The sequence below is a fragment of the Pituophis catenifer genome, unplaced genomic scaffold (genome assembly GCF_029215685.1).
Source record: "Pituophis catenifer annectens isolate HBS135680 unplaced genomic scaffold, rPitCat1.0.hap2 SCAF_2, whole genome shotgun sequence".
Lineage (NCBI taxonomy): Eukaryota > Metazoa > Chordata > Lepidosauria > Squamata > Colubridae > Pituophis > Pituophis catenifer.
Window position 1 is genome coordinate 177,912,378 of NW_027256882.1, and position 18,936 is coordinate 177,931,313.

The 18,936-nt window shown below is 40.0% G+C and overlaps 1 protein-coding gene across 1 annotated transcript; it reads left to right on the forward strand.

Annotated features, from left to right (window-relative positions):
• Positions 1-308: 308 nt before the first annotated feature.
• On the forward strand, positions 309-17,996 carry MRPL4 (mitochondrial ribosomal protein L4). Its single transcript, XM_070935217.1, has 9 exons — positions 309-371; positions 2,798-2,882; positions 4,782-4,950; positions 5,422-5,473; positions 7,094-7,211; positions 8,880-8,986; positions 11,270-11,379; positions 16,790-16,860; positions 17,709-17,996. The coding sequence occupies exons 1-9, from the start codon at positions 324-326 to the stop codon at positions 17,852-17,854; spliced, it is 906 nt and encodes a 301-aa protein (XP_070791318.1). The 5' UTR covers positions 309-323; the 3' UTR covers positions 17,855-17,996.
• Positions 17,997-18,936: the final 940 nt, after the last annotated feature.

Sequence of the window (18,936 nt, forward strand, 5' to 3'; positions counted from 1 at the left end):
TCTTTTTTAAAATCAAGAATGCCCCCAAGACCTCCTCCTACTCTCCTGCACTTTTTAATGTTTCTGCTCTGACACTTTGTTTATGGTGACGTCATCACTACGAGCCGGAAGCGACATGCCCCCTGGTGTGCATGCCCCTTGCTTATTTCCAGGCGGAGTAACAGTAACAAGAGTTGGAAGGGACCTTGGAGGTCATCTAGTCCAACCCCCCTGCTCACGCAGGAGATCTATACTAGGGATTCGAACCGCCGACCTTTCTGATCGATAAGCTCAGCGTCTTAGCCACTGAGTCACCTAGGGAGCCTCGAAGCGGGTTCGCCGCGATGATCCGCCTGTTGGCTCCATTGTCGAGCCGGAGAGCTGCTTCGCGGGTGAGAGAGATAGTGAAACCGGGCAGGAAGCTACTGAGTGGCCGGGAAGAATTTGTTGCGCAAGGAACGAGGTCCCCTTATTAGATGACCCTTGAGAGAGCTGATCATATTTTCTGTGCAGGGTGGGGCGGGGGATACTGGTTCTATGCACGGAGTCTCCATTTTCAGCCAATAACTATAAAATGTTTTTAATCGTCTCATCTCTTTATGACAGTAAAATGCTCCATGGGTGTTGAATTAATTCACCCTAAATTAGGTGATTTTAGTTCTTCACAGTTGGGGTTTTATGGTAGTCTAATCATACATTTCACCACGTAAAGAATATTTTTAATAAATCGGGCTCAATATCCAAGGGTTATTGTTGATATAATAAGGTAAAATAGTTATAATTATAAAGTTTGGGTGACCTTAGTTCCCAAGAGATCAGCCACATTTTCGATTAATGTATTGAGTTGAATTCAATTCTGTAGACAGTTTATGGGTCAGTGTGATGTGCAAACTTAGCATAGGTTAATGGGTTGAATAGGTGTGGTTTCCCCTCCCTTCCATTCAGTCGTGTCCAATTCTCAGTTTTCTTTGCAAGACTTCTCAGAAGTGGTTTGCCATTGCCTCCTTCCTAGGTCTGAAAGAAAGTGACTGATCCAAGCAGGTCACCCAGGTGGCTTTGTGCATAAGGTGTTGTTCAGATGTCTAACCTGATGCCTTAATCACTATACCAAACTGACTCTCTATTTCTGGTTTCCATGGCTATTTATGTTGTATGAGTACAGCCATTATGTTTACATCTTATGAGATCAGAATAATATTCCCTCCTGACTGTCCTGGGCGATCCCAAATTTGATAGGAAACTATGCACAGGAAATCCATTGCATACTCTCATATTGCATAGAACTAATCTTTGGTCACAAAGTTTCTTTTCTTTTCCTTTTATTTATTTAGCAACTGTTTGTTTCATTTTCTATCTTGCTTATTAGTTTAAAGTAATTTCTTCCCATGGTTCTTTTTATGAATCATCCTCATAATATCCCTGTGAGACAATTAAATTGAGATAATGACTTATCTAAGATCACAACATAAATATAGTATCTGAAAGGATTCATGCTTGTGACTTCTTGATAAACATCTATTTTCTATAACACACTAGATCTCATTTAAGAATAATCTGTTAATAAGAGTAAACTCTCTTAATAGATAAGATCAGTCTTAGTTCACAGAACACACTAAATCAAAGCTTATTTTGCTTTGGGGCTGTGCATAATCCCATTTAATTCTGTTTAATTCAGGTAATCTTGATTAAGAATACTCATATTTTAGCAAGTTGCATGAACATGACCTCTTTTTAAGGTAGCACTCTTTTGGAAGAGGTGCAATTTGGGATTGTGGGACTTGTCCAATGCATCTGAGCAGTGCTACATTGTAGAAAGTCTGCAAAGGCATTTGCAGGCTTTGTGGGAAAGTGATACCTTTTTTGCATTGTGCTTATGTTGGGTGTTCATTACTTATTAATAACAGCACTGGTTTACTGAGTTAACCCTAGTTGCAGGATTTCCACGAAATGTTGAACCATAGTTAATCACATTGGCTGTGTTTGGACAGCGCTGTAGAGTAATTTTGGTTTGTAGTAGGTAGTTCCAACAAATTAGCAAGTTGACTTTTATATCCAATGAATTTTATAAAACTACATAGAAAAATGTTGGGGATCATAATCAGAAAGCCTATTCCTGCTTCAGTGAGCTGCTCATATTCAGTAGCACAGGGAACTATGGAATGTGATAAGAAAGATGATGGCAAGGGTAATGGAATGGATATAAAAAAACACTTCTTTTAATGTCTCTGCATCAACTCAGTATTGGGCTAAATAAAGATACACATAATTGGAGCTCTGTGCTGCATTTCATCTCAGATATTTTATTTGCCTTTGCAACGATTAAAACGTTGGGTACAAGAAAGGATATTCCAGGTATAAGTAATAATGATACAAACTAAGCGGCCTAATGACAATCCATCCATAACACATTGATCCAATGAACCACAGGTCAGGGTGCTCTTTAGATTTTTAACTTGGAACTATAGTTCCCCATGGCCTGGCCTGCCAAAATACCAACAGTTGAGCATTTTGTCAGTTATAGTTCAAAATATCTGGAGGCATTTTTCACTTGTTGAACAATTGAACAAGAATTCTGGGTTATTTAACTACTATTTGCTTTAAATCACAATTTCCAGTTTGCAGTAATCGAGAAACAGCTGCTAATGTGAAACTAAATTCTAGCTTATTCCTGTTTTAGCAAACGGGAAAAAAGAATTAGCTATGAGTCTGGCTATTTACCAATCATTTTTTCCCTTCTCATGCTTTAATGTAGTTTATCATTCTGCTTGAACACAATCTTTGCACTGGAGATCATCTTTGTTTCATTTTCTATCCCAAGCTTATTTTTACATTGTCAAAAGAACAAAGTTTGGTTGGCAAGGTAGATGGTCCAGCTGCTGTGGTGGATGAATCTTCATTGCAAAGTAAGTTTATTTCATGAAAGCATGATTTACTTCTATATATGTAAATTTATATTTGTGATTCTTCTTCATTACCACGAGTTATTATAGCAGCAGTTCTATGAACTAGGTTAGCCTGAGAGTTACTGGCTAGACCAGGGTAACTAACTGAATTCCATGGCAGAATGAAATTAGATTAAAAGCCAAGTTTCCCTAGCCTTGGGCCAACAGCATAACTGCTATTCTGTTGGTACAAGTTAATTGACTGTTGCTGCCTACTCCAAGCTGTGATGTGCAGTAGGAAATAGGGTTTTTTTGTCCGTTTCCAATATTATTTTACAAAAACATGTTTTAGAAATGTTTTGGAATCTTTTGATTCCAAATCTTTTGAAGTAATCTTGTCAGAATTCCTATGGTCAGCTCTTCAGACAAAAAAACAATGTTTAGCAAATATAAGATACTACTTTTTGTAATTAAAAAAAAAAAGGAAACATCCTCTCCCAAACTGTTATCTTCCAGTTGAGTCAGGTTACAATTTACATTATTCACAACCATTTTTTTGTTTAAATGATTCCGATATGTGATATATTGATCAATTGAGGAAATGAAAATTGTTATGGGTTAGAATTTCTCAAAAAAAAAAAAAAAATCATTGTTCATCCATGTTTGGAGGTTTTTAGATGAAAGTTTCTGGGTTTTTCCCCTTTTTCCATTTTTTTGTGTCCATATTAGGGATGTGCAATGTATTAGAAATAGGTTCTTCGTAAAACATATTATTAGCAAAACATTGGTGAGTAAAGTGTTTAAACAGAGACAATTTGGGAAGTCTCACAGGGTTGCTTTAAAGCATAAGTGTGTGAATGTACACACAACCATTTTACTTGCAGTTGCCCTTTTAAAGCTTTTGTGAAAAAATAGTTTGATGAAAAACATCTTTCAGATGCTTCACATTGCCTTTGGTGCACAACCATATACCAAAGGCACCATGTGTCTACTACCAAAGAAGAGATGCAGTATATTCCATTTGGTAAGACAGGGTAGCCTCTTTAGAGGAACAACTGCTTATGCTGGCAGTGGTTTGTTCTCCGAGCTTGCTGTTTAGCTTTCAAACGTTTCGTCTCTCAAGCTAGGTAACATCATCAGCAAAACTTTGGACTGCTTCAGACAACTGCTTATACTACTCCTATTAGCCCTACACATTTGATGCAAGCATTTAGAAATGGGAAATAATTGTTTCAGTTTAGTTATCTGTGAAGCATGTTGGTAATAGTACTTATTTCCTTTAAATATTTTTCCAGTTTTATTCTGAAATCTTCTATTGTATTTTTGGGGAAAATATTCTATTGCTGGCTTTTAAAGAGCCATCCATGATGAGGCAGCAGCATTTTCCCTAGGTAGCAAAGAAAGCAAGTATTTATAAACTGGATAAGGAATACTTTGCTTTTTTTCTTGACATTAGGAATGTATGGATTATTCAACATGTAATACAGGCAATCCTCTATTTATGGCAGACTGCCCAAAAGCTACATGCAACCCAGTTCAGAAGTTATGACATCCCCTGACTCCTCTCCGTGGTCATGTGATTCATGGCCATTTGCAGTGCCCTGCGGTCATGTGATGGCAATTTGTGATCCCCCCCCCCCCCAAAAAAAAACACCTCTGGCATTTACTTCTGGTTTCTGGAAAAAACTGTCCCATAGTGAATACTTAACCAACACCTCAAAAAAGCTCATAAAATCGGGTCCGGTCACATGATGACACACATTACAACCATCACAACTTACAATCATAATTGCCATGCTCAATTACAGTTGTAACTTGAGGACTACCTGTATAAATTAAGTATGATCTGTAACTCTTTTATCCCATCTAAAGAATCCTCCGAAATGATTGAGCTGTGTCTTTTTTCTTTTTTTTCCTTAGAAACATCTCCTGAAGTAGTCTCCAGTAACCCAATTCTACGGAAATGCAGTCTCCCCTTCCCCAAACACCTTAAGCCAGTCCAAGCCTGGATCGAATCATTGCAACATTACAATGCTAGGCATCTGGGCTTGGCAGACCTGCATCCAGATGTATTTGCAGTGATGCCTCGGTAAAGGCTGTTGTGTTATTCATTTCCATACTGAAACTGAGCAAGCTATCTCATTATCCCCCTCCCCTCCCAAGAAGCGATAGATATTTTTTTCAGGTGAGGGTGTAGGGAGTTATGACAGAAGGGATGGGGCAAAAATACAATTTAATAATGATTACCAGGCAAGAGCTGCAGAGATTTTAATACATTAGGAATCATCCCCAAGGACAGCATCTTAATGATATACATGAATCTGTTGTCCTGGACCATACAATTCATATGAAGTCAGAGTTGTATGGCAGTGAAAATCTGATATGCGTATATCTCAGCTATTAGAGCTATGAGCAACTGAGAAATTCTAGGGCAATAATACCGAAATGGTTTGCCTGTGCTTCTTTCTGTTGTTTGTGTGCACTTTAACATTGTTTGCTTCTCATATATTTTGCTAGCTATTGCTTCTGTCTGAAGTATGTCTCTGTATTTTTCCCTCAGCCTTGATATCCTACATTCAGTGGCCATGTGGCAGAAGAATTTCAAAAGAATTGTGAGTATTGGAATGTAGATTGCAACAGATGCCTTGGATAAGGGGAGAAGGGCGGTATAGAAATATAGAAATAGAAATAAAAAATTATTATATTATAATCAAATTGTACCTGAGGTTATCTGTCCAGAGAGATGTGTGCAATAGTCTTAGAGGGGCACCTCTGCATGAAAAGTGCTGCCATTCCCAAACAGTCTTCCAGGGTAAAGCTGGATATCTAAGTAGCCTTATATTTCTCCCACTCCGAAGAAAGCACAAATGGACCGTGGCTCTCACCATTTTTAATCAGTTACAGTTAAGAGCATTGAATATCATTCTACAAGCACTAAAAAACTGGTTGACTTGTCCCTGTTTTGCAGCCATAAGGATCACACACCTGTTCATTTTTTGGGCGTTAAGGTGAGGATACAGGCAAGTGCCTCATGTGCCAGAGTGCAGATGAATGGGTGAAAAAGTAGCAGGAACAGGAGCGACGTGTGGGTGCAAGTTGTAACCTCCTGCCAGCTTTCCCATTTGGAGCAAAACCGTAACACCTTAGAAAATGGAATCAAAGAAAATGATTATTTTTCTTCTTCAAAACATAAATGGCCGTTAATACTGAGGTTGGCAGGTCTTGTAGAATACAATTTAGACACGTCTACATTTCCACCTTGTCAAATTGCATTATCGTTGGTTGATTTTGGCAGGAGGTTGGGTATTGTATTACTACCACCAAAAGTTAAGATTGTACATCCCTGAGGGTTGTTTTTCTGTAAAACTGTGTATACCTTAATTGTGCAGCACAAAATACTAAAAGGGACAACTGCCATAATAATGATTGCATGCTTAGGAAGTCCTTTTTATAGCAACAATGCTCAGACTTATCCTGTTTTCCCCAAAATAAGACATCCCCTGATAATAAGCCCAATCGGGCTTTTGAGCACATGGTAGTAAGGCCAAGGGCTTATTTCAGGGTTCAAAAAAATATAAGGCAGGGTCTTATTTTCGGGAAAACACGGTATATACTGCTTCACAGTGCTTTACAGCCCTCTCTAAGCGGTTTATGGAGTCAGCATACTGTCCCCAACAATCTGGGTCCTCATTTTACAACCTTGGAAGGATGGAAGGCCGAGACAACCTTGAGCCAGTTAGTATCGAACTCCTGGCAATGAACAGAGTCAGCCTCCTCTGTATAGATTACAGAAATTGTGTGTCAGATTGATGGTTCTGCCATAATTGTAAACAGTTCCTAATACTTGGCAATAAAAGAAAAAGGCATCAGATTGAAGTCATCTGAAAAAGCTGCTATGGGGAGTCCCTGGTTCAAATTTGATTTAATCCATGAATTCCTATCAGGAAGTCTGTTCTGTTTTAGTTGTTCCTGGATCCATGGAAAAGAAGTAAAAACTTGAGCTAATTTGTAAAAGTCTTGAGCGAGTGAAAGAAATGACAAGCAGGAACTTCATGGAACACTGGTGCAGGGGTCTCCAACCTTGGCAACTTTAAGCCTGGCGGACTTCAACTCCCAGAATTGAAGTCCTCCAGGCTTAAAGTTGCCAAGGTTGGAGACCCCTGCTCTGGTGAACTTCCTTTCTGACACATCCTGCTCCAGCTTTAGTCTCAGATCTTCCTTTTCATTTCCAGAGTTATGCCAGGGCCAAGACACGTGCTGAGATGCGTGGTGGTGGTAGGAAACCCTGGAGGCAGAAGGGCACGGGTAGGGCACGGCATGGCAGCATCCGATCACCTATATGGCACGGAGGTGAGTGAAAAGGTCTATCTCTGGTTCTCAGCTCTTCCCCTTTCTTGCAATAAAGTGGGTGGGTATGTGGCCATTACATCAGACCACGGCAGAGGAACACAAAATAGATTGTATCTAATGGATAGCTTTGTAAGATATCTTATTTTGGGGTAAACATTGCTTCTTGCCTTGCCTTTTCTCATTTCTGCAAGTTTTCTTTTGATTTCACAGCTTTCCTGCAGACAGGAGTGAGATTTTTTCTTCTTTCTTTCTTTTGTAAATAGGCCCCTCTAGAAGCCTGTATTTTTCTTAAAAGATATTTTTAAAGAATTAGAAATACATAAGCCTGAAATTTGTTTCATGGTTTTTAATCAAGAGGAAGAAATCCCTCTCTGATTTGTTTTCTCAGCCCATCATAAAAGCTGCTATTAATTTGTCTGTTTGTTAAAGTTCTCTCATTTTTTCCCTCCAGAGCAAAAGGCAGTGCAGAGTCTTCACTTAACAAAGGCAACTGGGATTGGAATTTCTATTACTAAGTGATGTCGTAAAGCTTGGTGTCACATGACTATGTTGCTTAACGACAGAAAGTCTAGCACTTCCAGTTGCCATCATTAAGTGAATCCTGCAATAATGTTAAGTATAAAGTACCCATGGCTCAGGACCTGGGTACTTGCGGGACCGCCTACTACCACCAATAGCCTCCCACCGGCCGGTACGCTCCCATAGAGAGGGGCTCCTCCGGGTGCCGTTGGCCAAACAATGCCGACTGGTGGCCCCCAGGGGGAGGGCCTTCTCTGTGGGGGCACCTACTATCTGGAACGAGCTCCTCCCAGGGATACAGAGGATCCCGGATCTGCGCAGCTTCCGCCGCGCTTTAAAGACCTTTTTATTTCACCAGGCGGGCCTGGCCTAATTTTCTCCCTCTTTTATAAAAGATTTTTAATTTTTAATATTTTTTAGTATTTTATATATTCAAATTTTAAAATTGGTTTTAAATTGATTGGGGTTTTAATTTGTCTGGGCCAAAACTATTTAATTTGATTTTAATTCCACTTTTAAATTTTGTATGTATGTATTTTATTGTTTGGCTGTGCACTGCCCTGAGTCCTTCGGGAGTAGGGCGGTATAGAAATCAAATAAAATAAATAAATAAATGAATAAATAATGTCACAAGCTGCCACTTGTGACCTTCCGCAAGCTTCCCCATTGACTTTACATATGGGAAGCCAGCAAAGAAGGCTGCAAATGGACCAAGGGATGGAGTGATGTATGGTAGTTGTGATCCAGGTGCCTGGATCATGTGACTACAGGGACACTGCAGTGGCCATAAATACGAGACCACGTACTACTTTCTCAGAACCTTCCAGTTCAAACTTTTGGTTGTTAAATGAGACCCACCTTTGTACAGAGTATATCCTGGAAGCAACATTACATAGCACTCTCATTTCTCATAACATCCTGGTGGGATACATGGCTAGAGAGTACATGACTGGCTCCAAATACCCAGTGAGCTTCAGTGGCTGAGGGTGGCCTTGAGCCAGGGTTACTCCAGTTTGAGCCCAGTTCTTGAACCCCAAGATCACCCTGCCCATTTGGTTCTGCTGCTCACATCCAGTCCAGATGTGTAAGAGTTGCGCTCTGGCAGGCAGCACTTTTGAGTTCACTGACCCTTCCTTTGTTTCCTTCTAGGTGGTGTGGCTTTTGGCCCTCGTGGCCCCACCAGCTATTACTATATGCTTCCCATGAAACAGCGTGTCCTTGGCCTCAAGGTGGCGCTGACAAGCAAGCAGATTCAGGTATGAGAGACATATTGCAGTGTGAAGGCCTGTTCTGCCCTGGTCTGCTTATGATTAGATTAGATTAGATTAGATTAGATTAGATTAGATTAGATTAGATTAGATTAGATTAGATTAGATTAGATTAGATTAGATTAACAAAATTGGAAGGGACCTTGTAGGTCATCTAGTCCAACCCCCCTTACAAGATGCCTCACCCAAGTCTTGGTAGAGGCTTCTCCCCCTCCACAATAGGTTGGTACCAAATCTCATAGTCAGGGTTGAAAATAAAAAGTGCATTACTGCAGGTGCCCATCTCCAAGGATAACATTTTAGGGAAAGCTCCTCCAAAGACAAATAATTCCTTGTGATAGACAGTTACACTGTGAAAGGCCAGAGTGGGCACTTTCCCTTTAGCCTGAGAAGAAAGAAAAATCTCATCACAACCCAAATCATTAGGCCAATCTGATTTAACATCAGCAGCAGTGCAGGCTCTCCTGCTCTCAATGGCATTACTGGATAACATCCATTCAGTTTCTAATTATAATCTTTGGAAAAAATTTCACTTGCTCTATTTACTTCCCTTTTCTGTCTCCTCGATGAATTATTCCACCTTTTGGCATTGTATTTTTAGATTAGATGTGAATCTATTATTCTTGTTGGGTTAGTTCCTAGCTACCGTATTTTTCAGAGCATAAGACACACCTTAGTTTTTGGGGAGGAAAATAAGAAAAAAGCTGATTGGCAGGTGGATCAGCTTCCCGGAATACCCCCAATCAGCTGTTCCCAGAGGTGAATTTTAGCAACAGGTTCCTTGGTTGTTAGCTCTGTGCCTTGCTTTTTTTTTTGCTTTTTTTCCTGCCTCTGAAACTTCTGAAACTCCATTTCAGAAAAAACTTTCTTTTCTGCCTCTGAAAGCCTCCGAAATAGAGCTTCAGAAAAAAAAGCCTCTGAAGCTCTGTTTGGGGGCTTCTTTTCTGAAGCTTCTTTTCTGATGCTTTTTTCAGCCTCTGAAACCTCTGAGAAGCTGGGTGGGGCTACATTCGGAGTATAAGATGCAACCAGATTTTCACCCTCCTTTTTTTGGGGAAAAGGTGTGTCTTATACTCGAAAAAAACCCGGTAGTTTTCCAATGGATGCTCCCTTTACTAGGGAGTACTAGTAGAGAGTTAGAATCAGTGGTGGGTTCCTCCTGGTTCGGCCTGGTTCCACTGAGCCGGTAGTGGTGATGATATGACATCACTGAACCGGTTCTCCCCCCCGCCCCCCCGCATTATTCTTACCTTTTATTTGGCCCCACCCTGAATCTATTGCTGCCTCCTGAGTCCCAGCTGATGGGCTATAAGGAAAAAACCTATTTAAACTCTTGCTGGGGCTTCAAAGGGCAGCCCTACAGCTGATGGTAAAAGGCAGTTTGGTAGTAGACCGGTGCCTCCAAAAACAAATGAGTAGACCGGTGCCTGCAAAAATAAATGGGTAGACCAGTGCCTGCAAAAATACATGAGTAGACCAGTGCCTGCAAAAATAAATGGGTAGACCAGTGCCTGCAGAAATAAATGGGTAGACCAGTACAGCTCTGCTAGCAGTTAAAAGCCTGGTAGACCAGTACCTCTGCTAAATCCTAAAGAATTGTCACATGACTATCAAGCCACGCCCACAAAATAAGCCACGCCCACAGAACAAGTAGTAAAAAAATTTAGAACCCATCCCTGGTTAGGATGCTCCCTTTAGCAGCTCTCTGTACAGTTCAGAAATGTTTGGGTCTCTCATGAGCCCACTGCGATTAATTAAAATGGGCATTTGTGTATGCCTGTATCTGCTTTAAGAGATCTATGCATTAAAGTTAAAACTTTTAAAGCAGCTGCTATGTCAGGCAGGCACAGAAGCTAGAGAAATGATGGGCTCTATTAATGAATGATAGAGACAATACTTGGTTTTGAGCATTTTTGCTGAATTATTTTCTAAGCGTTCTGCATTTAAGTTGATGTAGGTTTGGAGTTTCGGATATTTCAAATATTTTGTGTGCTTTTGCACAGTACATCTGAGTTAAGAAAGAGAGCAAGGGGTTTTAGAGAAGGAACATGCAGCTTTTTTTAAGCTTCAGGAGTGTGTTGCCATATTTTGTCTGAATTGATTGATTGACTTGGGGGATATGGAGGCTTTTGATGGACGGGGATATTAAAGCCTCCATCTGAAGCCTTTTTCTTTCACTCCGAAATGGTTCCAGAAACAGGGTTTCTGGTGGAGTAGTTCACCTGCCACTGGATTATATAGAGGTCCTTATTTTTTCCCCCCAACCTGCAGGGTGATCTCCGTATTGTGGACTCTCTAGAGATGCCGACCTTTGATCCTCAGTATTTGGCAGACTTGGCTCGCTACAGGCATTGGGGAAGATCAGTGTTGTTCGTGGATGTGTAAGTTGATTTTGGTTGGGAGGTAAAAAGGATGGAGCGTACGCGCGTATGCACTCACACACATGCCACACATACCTTGTTTTGTCTAGGACTGCTGGTCTCTTCAGCTATGGAATTTTTTCCTGTAAATCTGTTTTCAAGCTACATCTCAGGGCAGCCATAGGTTGGCTATTGGGAGTCTGAGTGAGAAGATTATTGTTGTCCTGCAAACTCCCAAATGGAAGTTTGTCTGCTGCTAGTCATCTTCCCATGAATTGACAACCCTAGGGGCAACTTTAATACATTGAGCTGTAAACTGTACAGGTACTCTTTGGATTACAAGCACTCCTTCAGCAACTCTTCAAAGTTACAATGGAATTGAATGAGGGTGATTCATACTTGGTCCTCAAAATTGCACCTGTCGCAGTGTCCCCATGGTTTCATGGTTGCAAATTTGGGAGCCTGGTAACCACTTAATGACATCCTGTGGTCATGTGATCACCATTTCTGACCCCTTCCATGCTGACTTCTCACAAGCGAAGTCAATGCGGAAGCTGGCAAGAGGTTGCAACTTGCTCCTGCAAGTCACTCTTGCTCCTGCTGCCTTTCAGCCCATTCACCTGCACTCTGGCACATGAGTGGAACTTGCCCACTCACACTACATCAGTGGTCACCAACTGGTGGTCCGTGGACCACTGGTGGTCTGTGAGAAAATTTTGGTGGTCCGCAGAAAAATTATTTGCATTTTTTATATTGCACTAAATCAGGGGTCCTCAAACTACGGCCCCTTGGCCGGATACGTGCAATGAACGCTTGTGTTGCTGCAGAAAGTCTCCCCCTTTGGGGTCTTTTTTTTTTTTTTATTGCAAAAGTTTTACAATTACATTTTCACCCCTTTTTTCACCCCCCCACCACCCTCCCCAAACTTCCCATCCTCCCTAACCCTCCCTAACCCTCCCCCCCCAGACTTCCCTATTACATACTCATAACTAATAACACTAATAAATAAACCTGAACCCATCCCTCCCCCTATATAATTTTTCCTCTTTGTCTCTTTACATTAAAATATTTCTAATACATTATTTTCAAATAAAAGCTATTTGATACTTTCTAGTTTGGTATTTGTTCTGAACATATTCTATCCACCTTTTCCATTCCCATTCATAAGTCTCTTGTGAACAATCTTTTAAATACGCTGAAATCTTCGCCATCTCTGCAAAACTGGCCATCTTCAAAGTCCATTCCTCGATAGTAGGCAAAGCTTCATTCTTCCAGTATTTACCTATCAACAATCTTGCTGCTGTTATCATATACAATATTAGTTTTATTTCACCCCGTGTAAAACCCTTAACTATACCCAATAAAAACAATTGTGGAGAAAATTGAATTTTTTTCTTCAAAACATTCTGCATGACCCACCAAATTTTTATCCAAAAAGCCTTAACTTTCCTACAGGTCCACCATACATGATAATACGTAGCATCCAAACATTCGCATCTCCAACATTTTGGCTGAACATTAGGGTACATACATGACAACTTTTTAGGATCTAAATGCCATCTATAAAACATTTTATAAAAATTTTCTCTCAGGTTTTGCGACTGTGTAAATTTAACATTCTGAACCCAAATTTTTTCCCAAGTTTCCAGCATCACTGGTTCTTCAAAATTCTGTGCCCACTTAATCATACAATCTTTAACTAATTCCGTTTCTGAATCTCTTTCTAACAAAACATTATAAAGCCTTTTAATATGCATTGGACCTTTCTCTCTTATATGTCTAACCAATTCTTCCTCATGCAACATAATACCAGTTTTTTGGTCCTCTTTCCATCTCATTTGTAATTGATTATATTGTAACCAGGTTAAATTAATCCCTTCGTCCAACAGTGTCTGCAATGTCTTCAGCTGCCATCTGCCCGCATCTGTAAAAAGAACCTCTTTATATAAAAACCCCCCGAGTGACATTATATTTGTATTCCACAAGGTATGACCAAGATCCAGCCATAGCGGTATTTTATAATCCCATTTGAGTCGGTGCTTCTTCCAAACTTTCATCAGGGAGTCTCTAAGTATATGACTTTTAAATACTTTATCCACTTTATTTTCATAGAATAAGTAAGCATGCCATCCAAATTCAAGATCAAAACTTTCTGCATTCAATATTCCAGCCTTTTTATTTCCAAACCAGTCACTTATTAAAGTTAAAGCTGCTGCATCATAATATAACTGTAGGTTTGGGAGTTTAAGGCCTCCTCTTTCTGGAACATCTTGCATAATTTTCAATTTCACTCTCGGCTTTTTCTCGTTCCAGACAAACTTATTCACACCAGACTGCCAGACTTTCAGTTGTTTATCACTTTTAAGCACCGGAATCATTTGGAACAAAAACAGAAATCTTGGCAAAATATTCATCTTAACTGCTGCTATTCTTCCAAGTAAAGACAGTTGCAGCTTTTTCCAAGTCTCCATGTCTTTCTGAACCTCTCGCCACAACACCTCATAATTATTTTGAAACAATTTCATATTTGATTCTGCAACCTGAATTCCAAGATATTTTACCTTAGGTACAATTTCAAAACCTGCCCTCCTTTCAAGCTCGTGTTTACGATCTTGTGTCATATTCTTAACTATCATTTTAGTCTTTTTTGAGTTCAGTTTAAAACCTGAAACTCTACCATAGTCTTGTATAATGTCGTTCATCAGGATTATTGATTCCATTGGTTGTGATAGGGTAACAACCAGATCATCTGCAAATGCCTTTATTCTATAATCCTCTTGCCTTATCACTATACCTTTCAAAATTTTTGAGTCCCGTATTGTATTTAGCAAGACTTCCAATGTTAATATAAATAAAAGTGGGGACAACGGACATCCCTGTCTTGTTCCTTTTTCAATTTTAAACTCTGTCGTCAAACTTCCATTAATAATAATCTGTGCTTTTTGCTCTTGATAAATTGCTGAGATCGACTGTATAAATTGGTCCCCAAAGCCCATCTTTTTTAAAGTCTTTAGTAGAAAGTTCCAATCCACTCTATCAAAGGCTTTCTCCGCATCCAAAAAAACCAGCACTGCAGAAATCTGTTTATTCTTATCAAGATATTCCAATAAGTCTATTACTTGCCTTACATTATCCTTCATATATCTGCCCTCAATAAATCCCGCTTGGTCCTCATGAATTACTTTTTGGATTACTGGCATCAACCTGTTGGCTAATACCTTCGCATAAATTTTATAGTCTGTGTTCAAAAGAGATATTGGTCTGTAGTTCTCTGGTTTTTTAGGACCAACTTGTTCCTTTGGTATCAGAGATATATAAGCAGTTGTCCAAGATGGGGGTATTTTACCCCCTTGTTGAATATTGCAAAATAAATCTCCCTTGGCCGGATACGTGCAATGAACGCTTGTGTTGCTGCAGAAAGTCTCCCCCTTTGGGGTCTTTTTATGTGGGTTGGAGAGGGGAAAGAAATTCTGACTTGGGGTCTGCTTCGGCCTCCCGGTGCGGGGCTTTGGGCAAAGGCTGGAGGGAAACGCTGCTGGTGGCAAAGAACCGGAGGGCCTTGTTCCAGTGGGACTGCATCATGGCCTGGAACTGGCTGACCATCTCAGCCCACTGAGCCTCCAGGTGCCAGTACCTGGCCTTGCACTCCCACAGGTCTTCCCTCTGCTTGGAAAGCCTATGCTCATAGTCCTCAGTGAGGTGCTTCTGCTGAGCCTCCTTTTTGGTCAGATCCAATTTGAACTAAGCCAGCTGTTTTGCTAACTCTTTTCTCATGATGGCTACTTAGCTCCAACAACTGCTTCCTGTTGGGTACCTAAGGAGCCCGGGCAAGCAGGCGAGGAGTGGCTGGGGGGGGGGAGTAGAGGCCGGCAAGGCGCCCCTCAATATGAGTGACATCAAGTTGGCCACGCCCACTCAGCCACATGACCACCTGGCCACGCCCACCCAGCCTGTCATTAGGCGGATCATATTAGTGGTCCGCGGGATTTAAAATTATGAAGTTAGGGGTCCCTGAGGTCCAAAAGGTTGGAGACCCCTGCACTACATAATGCCCACCTGCAGCAATCACCTGTGCGTATAGCACCACCTTGTGGTACCCACCCATGCTGTGCAGTGCCCACCTGCCGTGACTTCTCACCGACCAGCTGCTGGGATTGCTTTCACTAAGTGATGCAGTCATGTGACATCATGCTCTACAACTGTATTGTTTAATGATGATCCCAATTGCCGTCGTAACCCAAGGACTACTTGTAAGACCCAAAACGCCTGTTCCTGAAACCGTGGCTTTAAAATTATATTAGAAAGTATTATAATACATTGGGCTTTTTTGGCAGATGAATTTATTTTTTTCACGGTAAAAAGTTTATAGATTGCTAGCATTTATGTTATATTAAGTACAACATTCTCATGGCTGCTATTAAATCATTTATTTATTTATTTATTTATTTATTTATTTATTTATTTATTTATTTATTTATTTATTTATTTATTTATTCATTCATTCATTCATTCATTCATTCATTCATTCATTCATTCATTCATTTATATGCCGCCCTTCTCCGGAGACTCAGGGCGGCTTACAATGCATTAAACAATAGCCTTCATACTTTTGTATATACCTGTTTAGTAGGGCTTTCGCCCCCCCAGCGGTGTTCTTTTTTATATTATTTCTTGATTGTGGCAGAGCAGAGAATAGATCTGATTTGGGATACCCATTTTCCAAGCACATTAAATATGATATTTTAAGCTCATGACATCATTCTGCCCCATATGGCTTTTGCTTCAGTCACATTCCTTATGACTTAATCCAAATTTTGAAATACCCTTAGTTATAAACTCCCCAGAGTTGCATTGTAAAGGCTTCTGATTTTACAAAGACCTCTTTAGAGAGTACTAGAAATCCTGCATCTTTTGACTGTGGAACAGAAGTCTTTTGCACCTGCTGTATAATTAACGAAAGGGCCTGATATTTCTTTTATTTGTCGCTTGGAACAAATATCACCCCTTTCCCTAATAACAGTATTTGAGCGCCAACCTCGTTCTGAAATTCCAAAATTGGGATATCCTTGAAGGCAATAAATGGAATGTCAGGAAGCAGACTTCTTAGCGCTTATGATGGGAGGAGAGCAGGAGAGTCACTGGGAACTTTTCTCTAATGGTTGGCTACAGTTGCTAGTCCTGTTCTGGAACCCTGATATTTTGCTGAGGCTTCTAAGTCCTTCTTAAGGAAGCCTGAATTTCTTTACTAAAGAAATGTGCCATTCATTTTTGACCAACCTGCTGAAAAGATGGGAGAGACTTGAGGCATTGAGGCAGTCAGTCAGAAAGAGTTCTGCCCAGCAAATGGAGGGCACTGGCTAGAAGTTTGCATTCAGGAGATCCTAGATCTGAGTTTGTATAACATACCTGATATCGCCTTCTTGGCTTTCAGAGATGAAATACCTGAAAACATCCAGGCTGCAACAGGCGATCTTAAAACTTTCACAGTGATTCCAGCAATAGGTGAGTTGAGATTGGATGGGTAGGATTTTTCAATAGATGAGTTCTTGCCTCTCAAACTATATAACCAGTCATAGGCCTCTGTTTTTCCCTTCTCAATCTCTAACTAGCATTGTAATTCCTATGATGCTGAAAACTCTTTTGTCCTTTTCCACTTTGGGGGATGATCTGCTGCTTCTTTTATTGTTTAGGGCTGTGTTACCCGTTTCCTCTCTATAGTTTTAGCAAAAAATAAAAGGAATTGATAATATAAATTCCATCTTACACAAAGCCTTATATTTAAAAAAAGAATGATAGGGCAGCTGGCCTCGCCTGGGAAAAAGGCCTGATTCTTCATTTTTGCAAACTGTTGGTATTTACACTTACAGCCTGAAAATATTAACTACAAATCTTGGAGATGCTGCCAGAAAGAATGTCTTTCTGTATATGACTGACACCCTGATATTTGGCAAAAGAGCACCAAGGATTTGTTAAGAGTTTTTTTTCCAATAAAAGGCCATAAGAAACTTGCAGCACTTCCTTCCACCACTCTAATTTTTTTTAACCTCGCCTATGAAGTGCTACTATCTGTATTATATTATCCAGGACAGGTTATGTCTGCAGCTAATGCCACTGCCTTGTGTCCTCCCTTTCTTTTAGTCCTTCTGGGTGGTGTACAAGACATACAACAGAAAAGCATTGTGTAACTATTTTAATAGAAACAGTTAAAAACTATTCTGTAACTGGCATCTTCCAGTGCCAACAATGTTTCTAAAGATTTCTGATCCACAAATCCTTGGGGGACTCTGGGACTAAGGGGTGCTTCTTTCCTGTTTTCATCTGTGGAGTAAAATAACTCTCTTCACCCCTAGGTCTTAATGTGCACAGCATGCTGAAGCATGAAACCCTGGTGCTTACCTTGGACACCATCTCCTTCTTGGAAAAGAAACTGCTATGGCATGACTCACGATACAGTCCGCTGTATCCCTTCCGGTTGCCCTACAGTGATTTCCCCTAGCTCATTTGTCAAAGACTGACCATTTTGTGGGTGTGCTTGTGTATGTTTTTTTAATATGTACATTAAAACTAAACATTCTGCCTGAGTTATCTGTCCTTGAGTATGGGCAGCCTTGAAATAAAAACTTCCAGTTTAAAAATGATGTGGTATCACTCTGGGAATTAATTTAGATGAAGGAAACACTATTTATATAATGTATTTCAGAGAAATGGTGGAAAGATTTTGCGGAATCAGACCAAGGTTATTGAGAGGGTTGTTTGTTGTTGTTTTTTTAAATCTGGAATCTTGTTTTCAGAAACAACTAGTGACTACACCTTTGGAAGCCCCTGAGTAGAAATTGGAAGAGTAAACTTGGGTTTTCACAGAACTAAGATTTTACGGGTTTTGACTATGGGGAAAACAAGGTGTTAGTTTTCCTGCAGTGAAAAATAGACTTTGAAGGTAGATGCTAGGAATCCTCATTGTTATGTTCTTCTGTGGAAAATAGTTTTTTCCCCCTCCACTGTAACTTAAGGTCTTCAATGTGGAAATCATTATAAAGTAGAATTGTAGTAACTACCCAACTTACTTCACATCTAATTTAGAAAATTTCTTAGCCCACAGAAGGAGTTCTCTATTTTATTTCTTTTATTTCCCTGGTTTGTCAGCTTCCTAGAAATAAAAAAAAAATGACTCGGAGTGAAATATCTTAAATTTTACCTTGTAAAGAAAAGAAGTTTCATGATACTATTATGCATTCCTAACCAACAATACTTCACCAAGTTAGCAAGGCCCAGATGTATTTGGAGGGAAGTGATTAAATGCAGATTACTTGTCAGTGGCAGAGAAACAAAAAAGTACAGCTACAGAATAAAGTGGCATAATATAATGACTGGAATTGTAATTTAGGAAGAGATTCAGAGAGATTAGTCTTGCCCAATTCAGTATTTCTGTTTATATATTAATTTTTGATGTTTTTCCATTAGATATTTTCTTATTTTTGCTTGGCAGAACCTTCATAAATAACTACTTATCTGGCTCTCTAATCTGTGGGAACAGATAAATATTTCAATTTGTAAAGTTGTAATACTAAAAACTTTCCA

Coding starts and splice junctions, on each gene's coding strand:
- MRPL4 (XM_070935217.1), top strand. CDS start 324: ATGATCCGCCTGTTGGCTCCATTGTCGAGCCGGAGAGCTGCTTCGCGG. Junction 2,883..4,781: donor GGATGAATCTTCATTGCAAA/GTAAGTTTATTT, acceptor TTTTTTCCTTAG/AAACATCTCCTGAAGTAGTC. Junction 16,861..17,708: donor CACAGTGATTCCAGCAATAG/GTGAGTTGAGAT, acceptor CTTCACCCCTAG/GTCTTAATGTGCACAGCATG.